We start from the raw sequence: 19,809 nt of genomic DNA, 5'->3' as shown, positions 1-19,809 counted from the left end.
CGCCCAAGCCTAGGATCACAGGGACCAAGAGCATGCAGGGAAGGGGGACATGGGTGGGTTGTCTTTCCTGGGATCTGAGTACCTGGCCGCATTTAATCCCGTCACAGCAGCTAAGCCCAGTGTGCTTTATTCCAGTTTGGCCCATTTGTTCCGAACTCGGGATGAGAAACAGAGCCTGGGACGGGTGTATGGCTATTTCCCGCCAAACTGCCAAAGTTGGTTTACCGTGTCTGGAGACAAGGTATGGCAGCCCCTGACTCCCCAGGAGAGTGGACACCACGGACAAAGTTTTCTTAGCTGTACTCTATTGACACTGACTTGTTGAATTTCACAGGCAATGGGGAAACTAGGGACCTCCCTGTCAAGTGGCCACGTGATGGTGAATGGGACCCGGACGCAAGTGCTGCTGGTTGGGGCTCCAACTCGAGGTAGGTCACCCATGATGAAACTTTGCTTCTTTTTCAGTCATGTGGCTCCTGACCATGTCATATTGGGAGAAAGTTAGGAGATGTGGAGGCAGACAGACCTGAGTTTGAATATTTCCTTTTCTCATTAAGAGCAAGCTGGATCACCTTGGGGAACTTTCTTAACTTCTCTGAACTTAGCATTTGCAAAATACAACTTATAATACCCCCTTCAAAGATTTGTTTAAAATCACACATAAAAGTTATTTGGTGTGTTTTTTTAAAGCTCCTATCCCATTGAGCTTGGAGCTAGAGAAGAGCTTAGCAAATTTTATCAGTTTACCAGGAATAGGTCTACTCGGAGGGTGTGTGGGGGTGTGGGTGTGGTCTTTTTAGGGCTGCACCTGCAGCACATGGAAGTTCCCAGGCTAGGAGTCGATTCAGAGCTATAGCTGCCGGCCTATGCCACAGCAACACGGGATCCTTAATTCACTGAGCAATGCTAGGGATCAAACCCACGTCCTCATGTGTACTAGTCAGGTTCGTTACCGCTGAGCCATAATGGGAACTCCATGGAGGCTATATGTTAATAGAACATTTTGTTTATCTAAATCTACTCCCTCCAAGATTATATAAGTGAATTATGCTTATTGTAGAAATTTCTGAAAATACAAGGAAGCACATAGAAGAAAAAAAAATCATCCCTTATCCAGACATTTTAGAACTTCAGCTTATATATGTGTGTACATGTATTTTTCCACACTTAATTTCTACCTTGAGCCTGTTCTCATGTTGAATATTCTTTTTAAACACATACCCTTTTCAGGTTGGTTTCTTTCACTTAGTAATACGCGCTTAGGGCTTCTCCACGTGCCTTTTAGAAACTGGATTGAAGAACATGGTCTAGATGTGCAGCTACATTCAGGCTTCCTGATCTTTGCCACCCAAAGGAGAATTTGGGTCTGCATGGCAGATGTGCACATGTCATAGGCAGAAGGTTTGGTAGAAGCAGCTGAGAGGTGCGGACTCACACCTGGATCTAGCAGGTAGAGCTGGACATGGCCCATGTGCATTCCTGTGCCACACAGAACTACAGCCAGGGTAGCCATCCTGCAGGGGGCAGGCAGAGCCATAGGGAGAAGCCACACATCACCCTCCTCCCTGGGGCAGGAGGAGGCAGGAGTGGACAGAGGGTTCCAGGTGTTGCTAGATTCCTGGCCACCCTAAAGAAGCAGAAGGAAATAAAGGTTTTCTCTGTTTCGATTTTTCTTGATTCTTTGGGCTTTCATCCTGAGTATTTTGTGTTTAGGTCAAGTTGTTTATCCTCATGTTAAAGAGTTTACATTGCCAAGTCTTTAAAAAGTTTGTTCCCTAGCTGTCTCCCTGCCCCCAGCTTTTATTTCTGACTGCTCTTTCTGGCTCTGCTCTGAGCTCTGTTGCTTCTAGTTGACAGTCGGCTATAAAAACAGCATGAGGTTGTCCAAGAAAACGGCCACACTGGTAACTTTTTTAAAAATTTTTTTATTGTTATTTCCCCAATACAATTTTTTTCTACAGTACAGCAAGCATGGTGACCCAGTTACACATACAATACGTGTATACATTCTTTTTTCTCACATTATCATGCTCCATCATAAGTGACTAGACATAGTTCCCAGTGCTACACAGCAGGATCTCATTGCTAATCCATTCCAAAGGCAATGGTTTTCATCTATTAATCCCAAGCTCCCAATCCATCCCACTCCCTCCCCCTGCCCCTTGGCAACCACAAGTCTGTTCTCCAAGTCCATGATTTTCTTTTCTGTGGAAAGGTTCATTTGTGCCATATATTAGATTCCAGATACAAGGGATATCATATACCACATCTTCCTGATCCAATCATGTGTTGATGGACATTTGGGTTGTTTCCATGTCTTGGCTATTGTGAATAGTGCTGCAATGAACATGTGGGTACATGTGTCTTTTTAAAGGAAAGTTTTGTCTGGATATTTGCCCAAGAGTGGGATTGCTGGGTCATATGGTAGTTCTATGCATAGTTTTCTAAGGTATCTCCATACTGTTCTCCATAGTGGTTGTATCACTGGTAACAGTTTTACATACAACACTGACACTGATGCAAGATTGCATCTACTCATTGGCACACTGTCTGGCTCATAGCACCTTTCAGAGGATCACCAACTCCAACCTACAGATACCATTATGCTTTTTGGGGACACATTTCTGAGATTAACCAAATGATTAAAAGTTTATAGGACAAAAATTAGCTTTGCTTTGAAATTGTTCAAAATTTATTCAAAAAACACCTATGTGTAGTTGAACTAAGCCAAGCAATGTACTACTAAGCACACTGTGCTACTAAGCCATGGTCCCATCGCTTAGAGAACTGATAGCTTGATTGATGCCAGAGACCCACGAGTGAACAGGAATCGACACCATCCTGCCGTGGGTACCAGGCAGGCAGCAGGCAGTCTGCTACGGAGCCTGTGGGAGTGACACCGGCTCTAGACAGGGAGATAAGGAAAGGCATCCCAACAGGAGATTCACCTGAGCCAAATTCTGGTAGAGGAGCAGCAGTCAGCCATCTGTGGGGTGTACAGAAGAGAACGAGATTGCAGGGGAAGTGGTTTCCACTGCAGTGAGAGCCCGTCATACTTAAAAGCCAAGATGTGAGAAATACAGCAGGCTGTGGTTTAAATCTGTTACGGATGAAGTGGGGGAAGTGGCCGTAAACAATGCTGGAGCCCTGAGTAGCAGTCAGATTCTGATGGGCTTGGTGGGCCTGTACCAAGCCAAGAACTTGGACTTTATCCAAAGGATTGTAAATCAGAGGCGACAAAGGTAGTTTGTTATATGAAAAAGACAGATGTGGGGAGAATGTACTGGGGCATACGACTGGAAGATGGAACACCTGTTTGATGGGATAGCACCGAGCTTATCCAATGTTTGAGTCACGGTGCCCACTCTAGCTGTTCCTTGCTAATGACCAGAGTTGACCAGCAATAAATGAGTTGTCCTGTGTGATTCTTAGTGGTCCACATCACATGTGGTGCAGGAACATGAAGCAAAAAGATTCTGTTCAGTGCCTCACATCTGCATGCCTGTGAAGACAGCAGTTACTCTCTTGCGGTTTATTTCAGATGACGTGTCTAAGGTGGCATTCCTGACCATGACCTTGCACCAGGGTGGAAGCACTCGGATGTATGAACTGAAGCCTGATTCGCAGCCTTCTCTGCTCAGCACCTTTAGTGGAGACCGCCGCTTCTCCCGATTCGGTGGCGCTCTGCACTTGAGTGACCTGGACAATGATGGCTTAGGTAGGAAAGGAATGGTGGCTCTGGCCCAGAAGAGTCCTTTGCTTCAGAGGCAGATCCTCTAACTGGATCATCTAGGCTCTGCCCTCATAAATGACAGCACAGTGGCCCAGGGAACTTTAGATATACATTGAATCATATATTTTTAATTAAGGCCAGAACTGATGTAAAGAATGAATTGTACTTTTTGAACATGGCGACATGAGTCACCCAGGTCAATTGGTATTAATGAATAAACAGAAAACAAAAGGCTCTATGTTGGAATGAAATCAGGGTTGACTAAGGGATGGGTTGATAGTATTTGTGGAAGGTTGGGTGAGATCCAGGAGTGGAACAATGGAAAGGAAGACAGTGGAGAGATACTTCCTTCTACTGGTTTTTACTGTTTACAGATGAAGTCATCATGACAGCCCCATTGAGGATCACAGATGTCACCTCTGGACTGATGGGGGGAGAAGACGGCCGTGTTTACGTATATAATGGCAGACAGATCACCTTGGGAGACGTGACAGGCAAATGCAAATCATGGATAACTCCATGTCCAGAAGAAAAGGTAAAGTGTCTCATACAAAGTTCTGGATCATATTGAGAAAGGGTGGCTACTTGCTGATGTCTTGTTAAATTATGTCCACTGTAGAACTCTTAGTTTCTACCTGAACTCCAGCGACTGACCCTCACCTGGGGTCAGGGCACAACTGCTCATCTGCAGGCCCGCACTGCCTGCTTTCTTGCAGTTCTGCAGCATTCGCCCCCTATAGAAGTTCAGTTGGACATGGTGTCATGCTGGTCCTTGGTCAAAGCCTGCCATTGCTTGGTTAGGAGCCCATAGCAGAAGACAGGCCTTGGCCATTGGAATTTCATGAAAACTTCCACTTCTAAATTTCATCCTTCATTGCTTTGTCTTACTCCTTTTCTCAAGTGGGTTTACGTTAAGTTTCCGGGGCCTCAAACACTTGGCTATTATTTTTAAACATTTTTTAAATGGCAAAAGATTATAAAAATCTGAGAAAATACAAAACGGTATAAAAAACGTAAAATCTCCTACCTAGAATTCCATGCTGCAGAGATGTCTAACCTTTTGGTGTGTATCCTTCTAATATTTTTTTCCTATGAATTTGACTGCTACCATTTACTGTGTATTTACTCTGTGCCTAGCACTATGTTAAGCATTTGATAAATTCCACAGAGCTATTAAAATTTGGTATTATGGCCATTGCACATAAAAAAACTGAAGATCAGAGAAGGAAGCTGTTATAGGTCACACTGCTAGGAAATGGCAGAATAGGGACTTGAACCAAGAGCTGATTCTAACATGCGCTCTTACCCATTACACTATGCGTGTACTTTATTAACAGTTGTGATCATACTCCACCTGACTTTACACCCAACTTTATAACTTTGTTTTACCTGTCAATGTTCTAAGTTTCTTATGCCTTCCTAAATCCTTATATTTACTGGCTAGCCAGTGTTTTATCTGTAGATAAATCAAACTTTATTTAACCATTATTTAAGTCATTTAGTCCATTTCAAATTTTTGCCTTGGGGGAGTTCCCATCATGGCTCAGTGGAAATAAATCTGACTAGTATCCTTGAGGATACAGGTTCAATCCCTGGCCTCTCTCAGTGGGTTAAGGATCCAGTGTTGTGGTGGTGTAGGTCGCAGATGTGGCTTGGAGCTGGTACTGCTGTGGCTGTGGTGTAGGCCAGTGGCCACAGTTCCAATTCGACCCCGAGCCCAATGGGAATCTCCATATGCCCTGGCCCTAAAAAAAGCCCCAAGAAAAATTTTTTTTGCTTTTGTAATATATATTTTTATACATCTATTTTTCTGAGCTGAATTCCTGTAAGTAGAATTTCTGGTGTCAAAGGGCTTCTCCACAATGTAGCAATATGAGTGTAAGGGTATAATTAAAATCGGTTTAAAAATCCATGTGAACAGTAAATAATAATGTCTCTCTCACCACTTTCAGGCCCAATATGTACTGATTTCTCCTGAAGTAAGTACCTTCTGGGAAAAAAAAAAAAAAAAAAACTAAAACTGCCCTCTCCCTTATTTTAAGTTGATGACATATTACGGTATGTTTTCCAATGGCCATTCACACACTGTGTTTTACAGGCAGGCTCCAGGTTTGGGAGCGCTGTGGTCACTGTGAGGTCAAAGACAAAGGTAAGCACCAAGCCTCAGCTTCTCTGATATTTGCATTTGGCCTAAGGCTGGCATTTGGGGATGATCTCATTGTGTATACTATTTTCGATTTTTCAGTCTGAAAAAGAGAGGGACACAAAAAAGGAAATGCGCACATCTTATTTTTGCGATTTCATCCTCTACAGCAGGGGTTGGCAAATTTCAGCCTGTAGGCCAACTCTAATTGGCTACCTGTTTTTGTAAAGCTCATGAACTAAAAATGATTATGATGTTTAAATGATCTTAAAAAAACATTTTGTGACACATGAAATTTATATGAAGTTCAAATTGGAGTTTCTATAAGGATCTTTACTGGGATATAGCCATGTTCCTTTATCTCTTTACAGCTGCTATCATACTATGATGCCAGTTGATTAGCTGCTTCAGAGACTGATGTCCCACAAGGCCTAAAATATTATCTTGGCCTGGCACTTGAAAAGTGTGCTGACCCTTGCCACATTGGCTAACCATTTTGGTTTTCTTCAACATTGTTTTTGTAGGACTTTAGAAACAACACCCACAAACTGCATATATGCCTCTTTCCAGATAAGAGAACTGGTTCTTTACATGACTATAGTAATTTATTATCTGGGTGTACCATATATTTTGACAGTATTTCTGTTTATTTTTTAACTATTACAGATAATGCTCTAGTGAGCAGTATTACAGCTATACCCTTATATAATTATGCAAATCTCTCTGCTGGTGAGACTCCTAGAAGACTGCTAGTATATACATTTTGAATTTTAACAGATACAGCAGATTAAAGGGTTTTTCACCTTAACATATACAGCTAGACCACTGATTCCATTAATTTATTTTAGGATATGGCATTGTACAGAACTGAGCTGGGTTATGAGAGATAAAGAAGGAAGAAAAAGTCTCTGCTCTTGAGGAGAATTAAGACGTGTACACATGGGGAGTTAAAAAAGGCTGGGGAAGCCTTTACAGATCTGAGTATAACCAGGGGTGTAGGGCTTGGGAGGTGCTGGCCCTGGCTCCCCCTACTGGCCAAAGCTCAAGTAGCCCTTGGTTTAACTTATTTACAGGCAACCCTGGAAAACAAAAAATTTACGGTTAACCACAGCAAAAAAAGATGAAATATAAGCTTCTGGGAGGATTCTCAAAAGATCTGGTCACAGGAATATCATAAATTTTATTCACTTCCCCAAAGTTAGATATTACTAAAAACCCATGTATATATATAAAATTATTCAATTAACCATTTTTTTTTATACCAACCGTAGGAGGTGGTATAGATGATCTAAATGTACTTTATATTTGATTCTTTTCTGTATGACACTGCAAATTCACCTTCCTAATTTATAGTTCATGAGTCAACGCTAAAAATCACTCAACTTTCACAACACATATCTGACTGGGGGCCCTCGGTATAAAGCTAAATTAGAGATTATGTTTAAAAAATGGACATAACCTGAGGATATCACAGCAGATGGCCTTGTACTGAGATGAATAAAAGTTACGATTTTGAAGATTCCTCTTTCTCTGATACGTGAGTATTAGGTACTGAGGTAGTAACAAACTAGAATTAGGACTCAGCACTTTCTTGAGTGGGGCTGCCTTCAGTCAGCCCACGAGCCCTGGTGTAGCAGTGAGTAATGTGTTACAAGCTGTTACTACACTGGGCACCTAAGGAGCAGACAAAAAACCTGAGCTGTGGTCCCTGCCCATAAGTCTAGGTGGAAAAACGAAACACACTCTAAGACCACCCAGGTCCCATGTACGATGACCAAAAGCCAAGGGCAGTCAGAGCGACGGCAGAGGAAGGCCTTGCTCAGCCCCAGGCCGAGTGGATCTGGAAACAGGAGTAGGCGGACTAGGCAGAGAAAGGGCCAGAGCAGGGGAAAACTTGCCTCTTAGGAATGAAGGTGGTTTAACCACACTGTGGAGAGGACACTTAGAGCACACAAGTACTTCACAGAGGGTTGGGTCACTTCCTGGTCCCACCCAGCTCGACTGAAACCCTATCAGCCACACCTCATTTACTAGCCTTGGTCCAGAAAAACTCTTGGGAGTTTCCAAAAATGAAACCCACCTCCAAGTATGTCGATTTGCCACCCATGAAAATGTTAAAAACTTGTACAAGCTTTGAAGACAATTTAGAAAGACAGTTCCTGAAACACCAGGGGCCTAGAGGTGGTGTGAAGAGCCTGCTAGGGGCATCCTTACCACTGCAGACACACTGTCGGCACTGCACCACAGCTTGGATGCTGTAAGGACATGCACTTGTCTGGGACAGAAATTAAGGAAAAGGGGCCAGAGTGAACGTCCTCTGCTGTGGTTTTCCAAACCTACAGATCTGTGAAAGGGGTATTTAACAAAGGGAAAAAAGGCATTTAAACTCAAGCCCTAGGGTTGGGCCAAGGTCTTACTCATCCTTTAATCTCTAAAGCATAAGATGCTGCCTGGCCTACAGCAGGAACTGGACAGACATTATGAGTGGATAATGAATTCTATGTTGTGTCCTACAGAACCAAGTTGTTGTTGCTGCTGGAAGGAGTTCTCTGGGAGCCCGACTCTCTGGGGCGCTTCACATCTACAGCCTCGGCCAAGATTAAAGATGTCGTTCTACCTTCCTAGCCTGCCCCTCTCTCTCACACCGAGTCATCTCCAGGGTGAGCGTTCTAGTGGACAAAGTGGCACATCCAGTGGACCCTGGTCAATGCTACTGGAGGCGGGGCCCCTGTGAGTGAAGATACACACACTAACAGCCTGACCATCTGGAAAGAGGATACAGACAAGGGTGACAACATCAAAGTATGTGAAAGAGTGGATACTCCGGTTATGCATGTCCCCTTCCAAAGTTTACTTTCTGGCTTCCTTTGCCTCTAAGCTTACTCCTCACTTGTTTCCTGTACTCAGACCTGCTGTACAACCTATTTCCTCTTCCAAAGGAGCCACCTATGTCTTTCTGATGCCTGGAAAGGCCCCTCTCTGATGACCTTGTAGATAAAACCGCTGTTAACAATTTCTCCTAAAAAAATGCTTTTAAAATTGGTGACCATTCCAATCACAGTGACACAGAAAGCACAGTATACATGAAAAAGCACAAGGAGAAACAGAGCGTGGAGAAAAGTACAGGGCTGAGGGCTAACCTCACAACTCCAAAAAGCATGCTGTAAAGGATGTGGTCCTTTCTTAGGAGGACTATTTACTGTATTTCTAATGTTTCATGCACCGAAGGACACATATAAAAATCGTCTTAGTCTGTCCTCAGTTGCTTTCGGAGAAATGACCGTTCTGAGAGCTGATGACCCTCCGCTAATCTGCAGTGGTCCCACAAGGTGCCTGGGGGGCATTAGGCTGTCACAAGTTGTGCCAACAGAACTAGAGAAGAGAGATCTGTCTTGAGGCTGAAAAGATCAAAAGGGATCAAGAGGAGGGGTGCAGGCCTGGGCTTCCCTTGTTCCTGGGCTGGTCCCAGTAGATCAGATCTCTGCACGTCCTGCAGGGTGGCAGAGTTAAGGGAAAGGAGCGTACCCCAGAATTTCAGCTTCACTAAAATTTTGCTGGGATTGTTACTGTCAACAGCACTTAGTGAATTCTACAGCTGTTGGGGAAGAACCTCTTTCTTCTGACACTAGTGAAAGGATACTAAAAGCGGGAGAAAATAACACACGCCCAGTGCCCTTCTCTTCTCAGCTTCCCAAGCGGCAGTACAGAGATTGGTCGGGGACGGGGATCCAGCTGAAGAGTACAGTTAAAGTAGAAATCGGGGGAAAGCTACTGGAATTACAATTGAGAGCATGAGGTGAGTACATACAGGGAAACAAGAGGCAGATTTGATACCCAGACAGGACCCTGGATCACTCCTGGCTCATCTTTCTTACACAGGTAGGCTAGCTGCATGAGTTCCCTACGGCACAGCAAAAACCACCCAGAAAATACCATTTGGTTTTCAGTTAACAATTACTGGCAGCTCAACCTATTTGAAGAATTATTTTTAATTCAAGGGAAGTTTCTTTTGAGGGGATTAAAATTTACTTAGTTGTACTGACTTACGAGTTGAGAAGTCTGAGTGCAGAACAAGCTGACAGGGCACTTTAGTTGAGGTATATTCTCAGCACCAGATCTTTTCCTTAGAAAGATGCACGCCTTCAACTGCCGTCGCTCTAGAAGTGTCAGGCTTCACTAAGTGATAGGGACTATGTTTAAACAGGATCATTCTTTACCTGAGGATTTATATTTTCTTCAATGCCTGAACATACCAGATAAGCAAGCCGCAGGATGTTAAATTTTATGAAGTCGGAAGTTTTCATGTAGCATATTTAATGATAGTAATCTCATTTTCAAAAATTATATTGTACTCTTGTGTATATGATAAATATGTAAAAACCTGGCATACAGGAAAAAACCCTCAATACTTGACAATCTTATTATCCTGATAGGGGAATTAAATTTTCACGTTACTATGTATTAACTGTAGTTGTAAGCAATGATTCTAAAATGCTTAACCACAAAAACAGATACCTAATAGGGTTTTAATCTCTAACACAAATCTGAACTTCAACAATTTAACTCAAAATTACCTTTATTTCAAGATACCAGGACACATTTACAGAATAGCAGTTTTTGTCTATTACCTGTATATATGTATGCAACCACCTTCTTCAAGGCTTTAGATGGGAACTGTTTTCTGCCATGTATCTCAGACCTAAAGAGATCTGAAGCAAGTTTGGAAATAAACTCATGGCTGTGAATTCCCTATTCCATACTCTACCCATTAGACTACCCCAGTAGTTATTATTGAAGTAATGAAAATCCTGAATTTAAAGTGAGTTTAATATTCCAATTCCAAAACACAAGGCTGTGTACAACTCTTAGAATAACTCATGAAAATAAAGAGCTTTTATAATATTTAGTGGTCATCAGTTTTTTTAAGAATAACAGCATCTTAAAATGATGATGTCTAGTCTTGCCACCTTTTCTTTGAGGCCTCCCAAAGACCATCTGCTAAGACTATCATTCCCTGTACTCATACATGTTTAAAGAGGATACGCTTACCTGCTTACTCATAACTGTTCGGTATTCTTTCACCTTACTTACAATAGTTTATGAACTCTGAGTTTAAAACTGAAATTTTTGGGGGGCACAGGCTCTTTTATTATTTTTGAGGGCTCTTTAACAGCCATCTAGATTCTTAACTAAAGTAGGGCTAGTTGCCATCTGGAAATCATCCTTGATCTAATCACCTTCAAAAAAATCTATAAGCCATCATTACTTTCCCTTTATCAGACTTATGAGGTAGATGCATTTATTTTTCCTTTTTAGTGATGAGTCATGACTCATCAAAAAATTTTTACCTAACACCGGAAAGAAAAAAGACCAAAATTCTTTTATGCCTGGTCTTAGTCAAATCAAATTTTGCCCTCTGACTTCCAATTCTTCACATGTCACAGTTAAGTAGTATTACTTATTTTACAGTAATAACATAAGATCAAAAATAGCAGCAGCATGCTCCGAGGTGTGCCGAAGAAAAGTGTGGCCTGTGAAATCTAAGTGTTGTCAGATACTTTCCTTGAAGATTAAACAGATGTAAGATGCTAGAGAGTGCTGTACATCACGTTTCAACCAACATACCACAAAGTGCACTCTAAGACAAGCCCAGCCTGCTCCATGCCATCCTAACGTCCTCTCATAACCAAACCCAGGAAGAGGGAAAATTATAACTATTTTTTCTTTCAAATCAGTTAGTGGAAGAGCATTTTAACTCCTTGCACCAAACAACCTGGTAAATGGACCCCTAAACTTCCTTACATGACAGATTAAGTTATCAGGTATCCCCCACAATCAGCAGGGGACGCATTATTTATTACTACACTTACAGTACCAAGGCTGCTGTGGACATTCCAGAACCTTCTACATATGCTATCTCTGGAAGACAAAGATAACTATAATGTTCTCTTGCATAACTGTACTTAACCTCTAGAAAATATAGTAACAGGATGGAAACAGTTTCTTTCAATTCTATTTCCAAAGGCTTTAATTATAGCCAAGCAAAGAAAAATAGTTTCACAGACTGAGAAAGTAAAATCCTGATTAACTGGAATCTGTATAAAGCTGATACTCTCATTTCCTTCTTTTTACTCACCTTACATAAAAAGGGGGCAAAGAGAAGACAAGGTTACGTCAAAGACTGATTTAAAGCACAAACTCCCAGAGTTTAAGATTAATATACACCTTGCTAGCTTTTCAGTTACCTGAGAGGAAATTCAAGAGAACATGACTCCCTGTCCTAAGAACTATGGCTACCTGGTCTCATAACTGTGGGCTGTCAAGTTTCCAGGTTTTGTTTGGTACAAGTCTGTACTTTTGTGGACATATATAAATTAAAACTCAATACCACAAGCTATTTTTATGTTAATCTCTCCATGTCTTACATATCCTTAAGTTTGTAGGAAATAAAATTTTGGCCTTTTACAAAGCAAGTGCTTTGCTTCTGTACTAAGAATTCTGAAAATGCTATTATCTAATATTGTGACTGCCATGTTTTTATCAACAGACATTATAATTTAAATGTCAGTGATTTTTTTTTCTCAAGTCTCTGACTCTATAGAAGAAAATACGAGTATCAGGTGTTTTCTGTGACTACCATTAAAAAAAAAAAAAATCAGTTTCCACTGGGTTGTTCCTAACGGTTTGTTAGGACACTCCTGCTTGATCCAAGTCCATCCGGTCTGAAGCTGTGTTTCACTTCCATCCTTCTATTTGCCTGCAGGGTCTTTTTAGGTAAGGAGGCCACCTAAATAACGCAGGAAAATCTGTAAGTTTAGTTATGTCTGCTTAAAAAGAAAGCCACCAGTAAAACAATGCATTAACCACGAAACAAGGGAAGGAGAGCAAGCCATGTATCAGTGTCTGGAGTACTTGCTCCAGGGAGTTAACTGGTAGTAGAAAGATAAGAAAAGAAGGTAACCTTCTTACCTTTTCCTGTTGGGAACACTCTAAATGCTTTCTATACTGCAATCCGGGGTATGATATGACAAAACCTGTGCCAAAATTACTGACATGTCTAAATGGACATTGCTGGTTACAGTGTTCCATACAAAATAAACTTCGAATTTCTTGTGCCAGGCACTATGCTAGTAAGTGCTTTACACATATTATCTAATTCTCCCTTTAACTACATGAAGCAGAAGCACTGACTTCATCAAAAGATGCAGAAACTGAGTGAGGCTTAGAGAAATTAAGTAACTTGCTTGAGGTCACAAAGCCTGTGACAATTTAGGCCCAGGCTGTAGGACTCTGGAACCTGTGACTATAACCCCTCTTCTGTATTGCTTGAACCAGACTCTTCGTACCAGAGGCGGCAAAGGAGCTTCGAGTTGTCGTCCGAGGAATGACAGCAAACGCCTCCAGATGAGGCCACTTCCCATAAACATAATTCCTGTGATCAACCAAAACACTCTGTGGTCCTAAGAGAGAACACAGTTAATTTCAATCATAAAAGGCTAGGTTACCTTAGTGATAAAATTTCCTGAACTATTTTTACTATTGACCTAGGTTTAAAAGAAACCGTCTATGTACTATTCTTTGCTATAGGACGGAACTAAGAGTAAGTGCCTCAATAGCACACAGAGACCAAGAATCAGAAAACAAACGAGAGGAAAACATGATTTAAAAGAATCTAAAAATTTTATGACCGTCTATGAACCAACATAACTGCTCTGTGTTTTCCTTCTGGTCTCTGTTTACATGCACGTAAATTTTAGTAGTTACAATCACATATGACAACTTCAGCAAAAAATTTAAATTATAGCCACAGTTACCTAACTGTGGCAACACAGCACTCCAGACTATTTTAAATTTTCAAGAAAAACACAGTGTCATCTGTGGGATGCCACCAGAATTGCTACTCTTAAGCTGTTCTGACCTAACTTCTTCATAAAGAAACCGTAACATAATAAAAGAGTTCTGGTCTAGGGATGCTGTGAAAAAATTACTAAGACACTAAAATCATGAACCAAGAAGTTTGGAAACCTCCGACTTAGAGTACACACTTTCCTTCACTGTCATTTTCAAAACTGTACTATTTTTGCAATGTAATGCTTTTAGTTCCTGTGTTAATGTACAGAATCACAAAACAATCTCCCACAAGGAAGGAGTCCCATCTACAGCAATGCCATTAGCTGTTATCAACCACGGCTCGGTCCCCCGAGATTTGGGTGTTCACTCTTACGCAAAAAGATCAGTAACCACTGAGGGAAATTCACGCCATATATGACGCAGAAATCTGCCTCCTTTTAATATCAAGTTAGATGTTAGACATTAGCTATCAGGAAGAAATGTGCTAGTGTGAGTTAACGGTTCGGATAAAGAAATTTCTAGTTATCTTAAAAGGCAGCCCTAATTAAGTAAAAATTGTGTTTAAATGAGATTTAGCATACCCAAATTACTGTTTTTTGAGGAAGACTGGTTCTGCCCTATAATTAAAAGCCAGAATGTGATAAACCTGAGGAAAGTTGAAAACTCCACGTGCCATGAAAATACACACCAGCCCAGTGTGAGACCTCTAGATTAAGGGGGAGGGCCTGAGAGTTGGATATTTTATGCTCCTGATGCTTTGGGAATGCCTTGCTGTACTGTGTGTTTAAAACCTACCTATCAAACTCTTCCTCTCCTCCACTGTTTAGTCTATCAACTCCTTAGAGATAAGATGCCTAGAACATCTGATGTACCAGAGGCTACTAAAAAAGCACTAAAACAGGTGGGGGACATGTCAAAAATACTCCGAAGTTGGCATGAAAGGGACAATCTGAGCATCAAAATAAATGAAAGTAATGACAGATTATAACTCATGGGGTTAGTCCATACTGATATAAATAAATGAATCAATAACTAGGAGAAGGGAAGGCTCTACTTCACAATGAAGAAAATAGTAGGAGTGATGGAAATTAAAATCACCACTTGATAATCATCACTGTAGTATTTGATTCAGGCATAAACCAATTTTTGGATCAATTAGTGGAGGCTAAGACTAGAGGGTGAAAATCTGATGCATAATAGGCTTCTTGCAAGATACTTAACTCCACAGAGAAAAACAGTAATTTTACAGGAGAGAAAGTTGGCAGACACCACCTTAACCAAATGATCAGAATTAGTATCACCAGTGACCAGACAAAATGACTTCAAGTGTTTCCTGACGGGATTTAATGTGAAGAAGACACTGACATAACACGTAACCAGAATCTAATGACAAAGAAAGATAATCAAGGGCCAAGCAACTGACCTGCATTCTTTGTGAACGTCAAGGCTATGAAAGACAGACCAAAAAACTGGTATAGATTAAAGGAGCCTAAGGAGACATGACAACCACATGCAACAGGTGAGCCAAGGTTTTCTATGAGATAAAGGGCTCTGCTGAAACATGTGGTGAGACCTGACCAGGGTCCACAAATCAGAAACTAGTGCTGCTTCAATGTTAATTTCTTGATTTTGAAAACCAAGTGGTGGTTATATAAAAGCATGTTTTTAGGAAATACATACTGAAATATCTTGACATAAAGGGGCACCGCATTTGCTGTTTACTCTCAAATAATTTAGAAAAATATATATGTTTATACAAAGATAGAGTGAATATGATAAAATGTCACTGAAGAATCTGGGTGAAGGCTATGTGGGAATTCTTTGACTGCTCCTGAAATACCTGAAATAGTCTGATATTCAAAAAAGAAAAAAGCTTTTCCTAGCCTAAATTCACCATTGAAATGTTAACTCTAACTATACAGGACAGAGACATTTAACGTTTGTAGAGTCAATGAACACATTTCAAGCCTAGCTCACTACCTTCCACTCATATCTCATTACAACCAGAACTGCATACGTGGGAACTATTAGAAAGGAATTTCTAACCCCCCTCAACCTTTTGAAGAGAAAACAAGCCTTCAGAGAAAATGTTAAAGTATAACACGGAATTAGCTTGTAAGAGCGAGCACATGTACATAAACAGTTCTCAACAAACATTTTAAGGGAGAGACAGGAACTTCTACTAAGGTTCTGCAGTCACAAACTGGAGAAAATTCACCAAGGTCTTTGGAAGTAACCCCTGAGAATGTCCAGGGTTGGTCTATGTCACACAAGACATTTTGGTGACTACTGGACTTTCAATTTGGGCTAAACAGCTCCAAGAGATTCCTTTCACATTTATAATAAACCCAAACCCTTACCCCACATTGCCCTCACCCTCTGTCCTTCTGACCTTATTCCCTCCTCTTCTCCTTCTGACGCATCTCCTCTAATCGCTCTGGCCTTCCTGCTGTTCCTTGCTCAGCTCATCCCTGGTTCGGTCTTCACACGTGTGGATCACCTCCTCCCAGGCCTCCCACTTCCTCTTTTTATTCAGGCCTCTGCTCTGGGGTCACCTCTTCAAAACACCTTCCTCGACCACCTGATCTGATCTCTACAATGCTCTTCATCTCACCTCCTGCTAACAGTCTCTATCCCTTAGTCTGGCTTTACTCTTCTTTATGGCACTTAATCAGCTGACATACAATATATCTGTTTATTCTCTTTTCCACTATGATGTAATTTCCACAAGGGCAGGGACTCATTGCTGTATCCCCACAGCTAAAAGTAGTGTTTAACGTAAAACAGACACTAAAAATCACATCTGTAAGATGAATGAATACACGTACTCCATTTATTTCTCTTTAATATCTTGTAAGGGGCAGTAAAATGACTAATACTGACTTTGCTTCAGAGAGTTTATGATGTTTTGCATACTTTGAACAAGGAATTGCAAATTTGAGGAACATGGAAAATGGGAAATATGGGGTTACTTGGGCATATATAACAAGGAGAATCTTACTCAGACTGCGTTGGAGTCAGTGAAGAATCTCTTTGGAAGTGACACCTAAGCTGAGAATTGAGAAATAAATAGAAGCTAACTAGGCAAGAAAAAAAAAAAAACAAAAAAAAACAGTGGGAGCTGAGGAGAGATGTGTGGAGGCAGCATGAATGAGAATACTGATGAATCACCAAGATAAGGGCAAGGCGGCTGAAGATGGGGATGTGGGCACAGCAGACCAGAAAGTCCTACAGACAATAAGTAAATCACTGAATAGTTTTATGGAGAAGAGTGACCATCAAAGATTTGGTTGGATCTCCCTGGTGGCCTAGCGGTTAAGGATCTGGCATTGTCACTGTTATGGCTAGGGTTTGATCACTGGCCATGGGTGTGGTCCCCCCCAAAAAGATTTGCTTGTTTTAAAGACCACTTTTTAAAAGAAACAGTGGTCCTAATGAGAGATAATGTGGGCTGGACGAGGGCAACAACCACAGAGACAGAGAGACTAGATCTGTCAGATTAGGGCACAGAATCCAGTGCCAGAGTCTGCCTGCCAAACCCATATACAGATTCATTTCTAGAAATCTCACATTAACATATTTTCTGAGAGCACAAGGATACAATGATAAGAATAATGCTGAGAATTCAGTGTTATGTTAATACAGAGCAAAGTAGAAAGTGGAAATCCTGGGGTCTAAATTCTAGTTATTTTTCAGCTCTGTGCCCCTGGGAAAGTTATTTATATTTTCTGAGCCTCAGTTTTCCTACCTATAAAGCAGGGAAAACACATCCATTTTCAGAGTTGTAATGATTAAGCCAAATAAAGCATGCAAATTCCAGGAACACTGCCTGACACATAAGAATTAAAAAAAAAAAAAAAAAAAGACTGGCTCAAGACAGTAGAGGAGTAGAATGTAGCACTCACCTTCTCCCACAGATACATCCGAAAACTCCACATCTACATGTAGGACAACTCTCACAGAACCTTTACTAAATGCTGGCAGACCTCAGACTTAAGGGGCAAGAAAATCTCCACATAACTGGGTAGGACAAAAGGAAGAAGAGAGAGAGAAAGGAACCAAGACAGGACCAGCACCCCTGGGAGGGAGCTGTGAAACAGAAAAGGTTTTTGCACACTGGGAGGCCCCCTGACTGGCGGGGAGATCAGCAGAGGCAGAAGGGAAAGCTTCAAAGCTTCAAGAAAAAAAAGCCCAGCAGTGGGTCTGAGGAGGGAAAAGCAGAGAGCACTGCAACGATGGTTGGTGCCACCAACCCAGTGCAGTCCAGCCTGAGATGCTGGTTCACTGGGGTGGACAGGGTCCGGGTGCTGAGGTCTGGGCTTCAGAGGTCAGTCTAGGGTGAGGACTATGGCTGGCAGCATGGAAGCATCCTGCAAGTGCTAGGGTGTGATGCACCATAGCCAAGCAGTGCAGGAGGAGGCCTGGGCTGCTAGAGAAGCAAAGTGTCACTGCTGGGGAGTGTCAGAGGTGAGGGGGTGGGGTGGAGGGTGTGACTGCTATAGAAATTTGTTTCTCTGTATGCAGGCTCTCTGGCAGCAGGGCACCATTTGTGTGGGTTATGGGGGCAGGCTCAGGCCACTGCTGCCATCTGACTTCAGAAGTAGGTATGGCCTGCCACTGCCAAGGTCTTGCAACTGGGCACATCTGCCACTGCCACCTCCCTGAGGGCATGTGTGGCCTGCAGCCACCAACCCTGCTGAGGACCCCAGGACTGGGTGCCACCTGTCACCCCCATCTCCCTGGGAATGCCCATGGGCCATGCACCTGCACACCCCCATTAAGGGAATAAAAGGCTGCACGCACCAAGGAAGGAGATAAAAAGCATCCAAACCAAAAGCAGCCCCTCAAGGCAAAAAATAGTAATAAACCCACACAAGCTACCCAGGGACCCGTCCACATTTAAATAGCCCTCCAAGAACCAGAGTAGATAATTGTTTTCCCTAACCTCACAGAGTAAGAGAAGTATAAGCATAATGAAGAAGTAGAGGAAGCATCCATTCTCAGTTAAAAGAAAAGGAGAATACCCCTGAAGGAGCAAACAATGAAAGAGACCTCTGCAGTCTAACACGATGTTCAAAAAGGAGGTAATGAAAATATTGAAGGAATTAAGAAAAGTTATTGACAGAAATGCAGGTTACTGTAAAAACGAACTATAAACTATATGGAGGAGCCAAGATAAATTGGAAAATTCATTTGCTGAGAGGAAAGCTGAGCTAAAGGCAATGAATAGCAGAATGAATAATGCAGAGAAACAAATAAGTGACTTGGAAGACAGAATAATGGAAATCACCCAATCAGGACAGCAGACAGAAAGTTAAATAAAAAAAAAAAAAGAAATAAAAGAGATCTATAGGATAAAATACAAAGTGTGCCAATCTATACATAATAGGGATTCCAGAAGAAGAAAGAGAAAAGGGGATTAAAAAATGTATCTGAAGAAATTATGGCTGAAAAATTCCCAAATCTAAAGAAGGAAACATATCCAGGTATAGGAAGCATAGGGAGTCTCAAACAAGATGAACCCAAACAGACCTACACCAAGACATACTATAATAAAAAGTGGCAAAGTTAAAGACAAGGAGAGGATACTAAAAGCAGCAAGAAAAAAACAAAGAGTTAATTACAAGGGAATCCCTATAAGGCTATCAGGCTGATTTCTCCACAGAAGCATTACAGGCCAGAAAGGAGTGGCGAGATATACTCAAAGTTCTGAAACGGAAAAATCTGCAACCTAGAATACCTGACCCATCAAGATCATCATTTAGAACTGGAGGAGAAATAAAGAATTTCTTAGACAAACAAAAACTAAAAGAATACAGCAATACTAAATACATTCCACAAGAAATATTGGAAGGTCTTCTCTAAAAAGAAAAGAAGATGATATAGGATGGAGGAAATCACAAATGGAAAGTAATCACTTAAATAAGCCAGTATACAAACCAAAAAGAAAAAAAAAACCCACTATTTGTGAAAGCAGTGATAAATACAAGGAACAGCAAAAGGATAAACACAGAGATGTAAAAAAGGACATTAAAATCATAAAATGGGAAAAAAAGAAAATTCAGACTCTTTTTTTTAGAAT

At 41.4% G+C, this 19,809-nt stretch overlaps 2 protein-coding genes across 2 annotated transcripts in view; one reads left to right on the top strand and one right to left on the bottom strand.

Annotated features, from left to right (window-relative positions):
- GPLD1 (glycosylphosphatidylinositol specific phospholipase D1) overlaps positions 1-10,364 on the top strand; it is a 54,377-nt gene extending 44,013 nt beyond the window's left edge. Inside the window, exons 19-25 of the mRNA XM_047794867.1 lie at positions 136-241; positions 335-428; positions 3,542-3,718; positions 4,108-4,268; positions 5,686-5,712; positions 5,832-5,882; positions 8,393-10,364. Of these exons, the coding sequence (XP_047650823.1) occupies positions 136-241; positions 335-428; positions 3,542-3,718; positions 4,108-4,268; positions 5,686-5,712; positions 5,832-5,882; positions 8,393-8,479 (703 nt within the window). The 3' untranslated portion in view covers positions 8,480-10,364. The remainder of the gene's footprint in view (positions 1-135; positions 242-334; positions 429-3,541; positions 3,719-4,107; positions 4,269-5,685; positions 5,713-5,831; positions 5,883-8,392) is intronic.
- A 70-nt stretch (positions 10,365-10,434) lies between these two features.
- MRS2 (magnesium transporter MRS2) overlaps positions 10,435-19,809 on the bottom strand; it is a 48,404-nt gene continuing 39,029 nt past the window's right edge. The window contains exons 10-11 of the mRNA XM_047794866.1: positions 13,223-13,336; positions 10,435-12,663 (exon numbers count right to left, since the gene is read on the bottom strand). Coding sequence (XP_047650822.1) covers positions 12,553-12,663; positions 13,223-13,336 — 225 coding nt within the window. The 3' untranslated portion in view covers positions 10,435-12,552. The remainder of the gene's footprint in view (positions 12,664-13,222; positions 13,337-19,809) is intronic.

This window comes from Phacochoerus africanus, chromosome 9, assembly GCF_016906955.1.
Source record: "Phacochoerus africanus isolate WHEZ1 chromosome 9, ROS_Pafr_v1, whole genome shotgun sequence".
In the NCBI taxonomy this organism is placed as follows: Eukaryota; Metazoa; Chordata; class Mammalia; order Artiodactyla; family Suidae; genus Phacochoerus; species Phacochoerus africanus.
Note: the sequence above shows the minus strand (reverse complement) of the source record. Positions and strands in the feature narration are given on the sequence as shown.